Below are 3,860 nucleotides of genomic sequence, written 5' to 3'. Positions count from 1 at the left end.
TGAACTCAGAATTGCGAAACATAAATTCAGAATTGTGAGACACAAATTCAGAATTGCGAGTTATAAACCCAAAATTACAGGACATAAACTCAGAATTGCAAGTTTTTAACTCAGAATTGCGAGACATAAATTCAGAATTGCGAAACAAACTCAGAATTGCGAGATATAAACTCAGATTTGCAATATGTAAGAATTGTGAAATATAATGTGAGATGTAAACTCAGAATTCAGATTTTTTTCCCCCCTTGCACTTCCAAGTTTACATATAACAATTCTTACATTTGTCTCTTAATTCTGAATTTGCAAATCGCAACTGCATATTTTTTGTTTTTGCCATGAAATAATATAAAAGGTAGTTGTGCATTTTATCTTACAATTCTCACTTTTTCAGTGTTTCTGCAGTTCTGTGTTTATATTCTGAGAACAATTCTGAGAAATAAAGCCAGAATTGTAAAATATAAAATATAAAAAGTTGCAGTTACCTTTCTCATTTTTTATTCTGTGGTGAAAAACTAGTTTCATTGAAAACACCCTCATTTATAAAACTAGAAACTAGTTTCATAAAACTACAAAAAAAGCATTTTACCATTACTAGTAAATAATAGTGGTAACAATTTTACAGAATTTATTAATCATTGTCAATGGTCGCTAGTAAAAATAAAATTGTTAATTGCTCATTAGTTCACAGTGCAGTAACTAATGTAAACAGATGCACGGTTTGATTGAAGAAATGTATTAGTAAATGCTGAAATTAACCTTAACCTTAAGATGAATTAGTGCTGTACAAGTATCACTCACTTTTAGTTCATGTTTACTAATGCTAACAAATGAAACCTTACTGTAAAATGTTGCTATATTTAAAAAGTGATCATATTTTCCAGCATTCAACTTCATGTGGCAGATGTTTAGTTTCATCAGCTGTTTAATGTCACTCTGTAACCAAGAATAAATACACTGTAAATCATCACATCTTTATACACTTTGCGTCGTACGCCATTTCAGACGAAAAGAAACAACAACAGTACATTTAAAAATGCTGAAAAAAGGAGGTCATTTAGGTACATGGTACCGAGACGTATTCATAAAGCAGTATGTGACATCAGAAATATTGCATCATTTCTATAAAAAAAAAATGTAAATGCTGATACGTGCCGTGCTCATTTCAGCTCAACTATTTTTTGAATATACATCATTAAAGAATTAAATTAATTAATTTTGCTCTGAATGTGTTACTCTGAACCCTGTAGAAAAGACATTATTCAAGGCAGTAAAGTGTTGGCAGAATATTTAGTAGCCTGTTATGTTTATGATAGAAACATTTTGTGATTAAAAAGGTTTATGAAAGGACAGCTTTGTTTCTTATTTTTCACTCTCAGTTCATCCTCAGTTCTCAATGCATCAATTTTTACGATCCGTTTCCATTCGAGAACATCTCCTCGCTGGAATTTCACTCTCGACGTTTTAAAATCTGGCACATTTTCTTTTCTTTCTAACAAACAGTGTGAAAAAGCAGTCTTGAGACAGGGGTTCAGACCCAGTTGGCTGCCGTTACCCTAACAACAGCGCAAACGCGCATATCCAGACCAGAGCCAGCGGGACGGGTTGTGTTCCTCTCGTGCCAGAATTCATCTCATCAAAGCCTTTGCTTTGTGGGTGATGGTATCGGTGATTGTTGGTATTTTCCGGTGTCACTGCAAGAGAAAAGAGAGAAAAATGTAAGTCATTCCACCAGACGTGAACTGATCAGATGGGTTTATTCGAAGCATGTGTTTTCATTGTGATGAGGAATGAGGATAGCTAGATCAAAAAATGTTGAGTCGCAACTGAGTAGTGATGAAATGATCATGTTTTCAAAAACAAATGCACACAAAGAACTGTTAATGAACAATAGCAAAAAAGCTAATCACAAAATTTATTTGGTTTATGAGGCATCATGATTGGATAACTAAACTGGTTTTCCCATGATTTTTTCACACCTGATGCGCATAATTTCACCATCGTTTAATGCTAAAAATTGGCCTGTTTCCAAGCCATCTGAGATGTAGATGAGTTTGTTTCTTCATCAGATTTGGAGAAATGTAGCATGAACGTGCTCACCAATGGATCCTCTGCAGTGAATGGGTGCCGTCAGAATGAGAGTCCAAACAGCTGATAAAAACATCACAATAATCCACAAGCACAAACACACAGCTTTTCACTTCACAAGATGTTCACTGATGGACTGGAGTGGTGTGGATTATTGTGATGTTTTTAATCAGCTGTTTGGACTCTTATTCTGACGGCACCCATTCACTCCATTGGTGAGCAAGTGACGGAATGCTAATCTGTACATTTCCCCAAATCTGTTCCCATGAAGAATCAACCTCATCTACATCTCGAATGGCCTATGGTAGAGTAAATATTCAGCATTTTCGTTTTGGAGTGAACTATTCCTTTGAAATAACTGAATGCATGCATGCCCTAAATCTTAAAGTTGGGGCTCAAATGTTTCCCAATTGAATTTAAGACATTGTTTGCTTGCAAAGAATAATTAATAATCACATTCCAACATGGCTTGAAGAAAACATCATGCAACTGGTTAGTTGCGAGTTGAAACCATTTTTCAACAAAAAGGATGTGTATGTTTTCAACATACATTCAGCGTATCCATCTGGGTTTTGAAATCTCATTCAAATGGATGTACATAACGGATGCTGTCACGTATATAACAAAGTGCACATGCATAGTTTCCCAGTGTTCCTGCCAGAGGAGCTTCACCAGCCAAAAACTACAAGCGTCCCTCAGCAGGATCCTGCTCTCAACAAAAGCGCTCTGAAATATTTCCAACCATTTTGTTTGTATGTTGCACATACTTTTTTAAACCTTAAGAATCATTCAAGACAAGAACTGCTCACATTTCTTGCCATTAGACTGCTTGTGAATATTTATGTTTGAATTTGCTTGGCGAAACAGAATCCATTAAAAACGTAGTACGGAAGGAACTATACATATTCAAAGTTACAAAAGGAGCGTACGGGTCAGCGAAAACCACTGACATGTCTCCCTCAAGGAGCCACAAATCATGGTTGAGCTTTTGTCAAATAAATCTGTGTGGACTAAAATTAAGCAGATATCGATTCTCTGCTCTGGTGGCCCCAGACGGCCATTTAAAAGGGCTGATCGGAGACACACGTGGGATATTTGGCAGCCCGCTGGTCCGACTCAAGACATCGATCCTTGTGCATCTTCAGAAGCGGCTCAATGAGAAGCGCTCGCATCCGATGTGACACTTGTGAGGGAAAACATGCCAGTGGCAGTCGAGGCACAAATCCTGCTCGTGCTGGGGCTCTTCAAAGTCCAGCGCAGCTTTGAGAAGACGCAGAGCAAACAAAGAGGAACAGAACGGACCGAGCGTCTGATCTACACCACCTCTGATTCTGACAGATCTTCACAACAGAAGAACAAAAGCAGATGTCTTTTTGTAAACCGACTATGGGATCTGACAAACAACGACCTCACATGCTAATGTCGACTTTTAATATGCCTTCTTTGACATTTATGTTTGCAAACAATGAATTCTAACTATCACTGAAAGTTAAGATTTAATAATTGTTAATGCAAATTAACATTGATGTAAATTCCTTTAAAAATAAAATCATATATTTATAAAATATAAATATATAATAAATAATATAATATAATACATTAAATGTAATAATAATATAATAAATTAAAACATGGATGAAAAACATTATTAATAATATAATGTTTTTATTATTATTGTTGTTGTACGTTTTACTATACTGCAATATTAATACTTTTATATTACCCTTTTTTCCACAAACACCTTTGAGTTTCTGTGTGTATTAGTCAATATCTGA

At 35.5% G+C, this 3,860-nt stretch overlaps 1 protein-coding gene across 2 annotated transcripts in view; it reads right to left on the bottom strand.

The window, feature by feature from the left end:
* Positions 1-902: 902 nt before the first annotated feature.
* Positions 903-3,860, bottom strand: part of LOC107677851 (glypican-5-like) — a 194,687-nt gene continuing 191,729 nt past the window's right edge. For both annotated transcript variants that reach the window (XM_016472914.1, XM_016472913.1), the window contains exon 8: positions 903-1,691. In XM_016472914.1, coding sequence (XP_016328400.1) covers positions 1,549-1,691 — 143 coding nt within the window. In that variant the 3' untranslated portion in view covers positions 903-1,548. The remainder of the gene's footprint in view (positions 1,692-3,860) is intronic.

This window comes from Sinocyclocheilus anshuiensis, unplaced genomic scaffold, assembly GCF_001515605.1.
Source record: "Sinocyclocheilus anshuiensis isolate Anshui unplaced genomic scaffold, SAMN03320099.WGS_v1.1 scaffold432, whole genome shotgun sequence".
Taxonomy (NCBI): Eukaryota; Metazoa; Chordata; class Actinopteri; order Cypriniformes; family Cyprinidae; genus Sinocyclocheilus; species Sinocyclocheilus anshuiensis.
The sequence above is the reverse complement of the archived record's forward strand: the minus strand, read 5'-3'. Positions and strand labels throughout refer to the sequence as shown.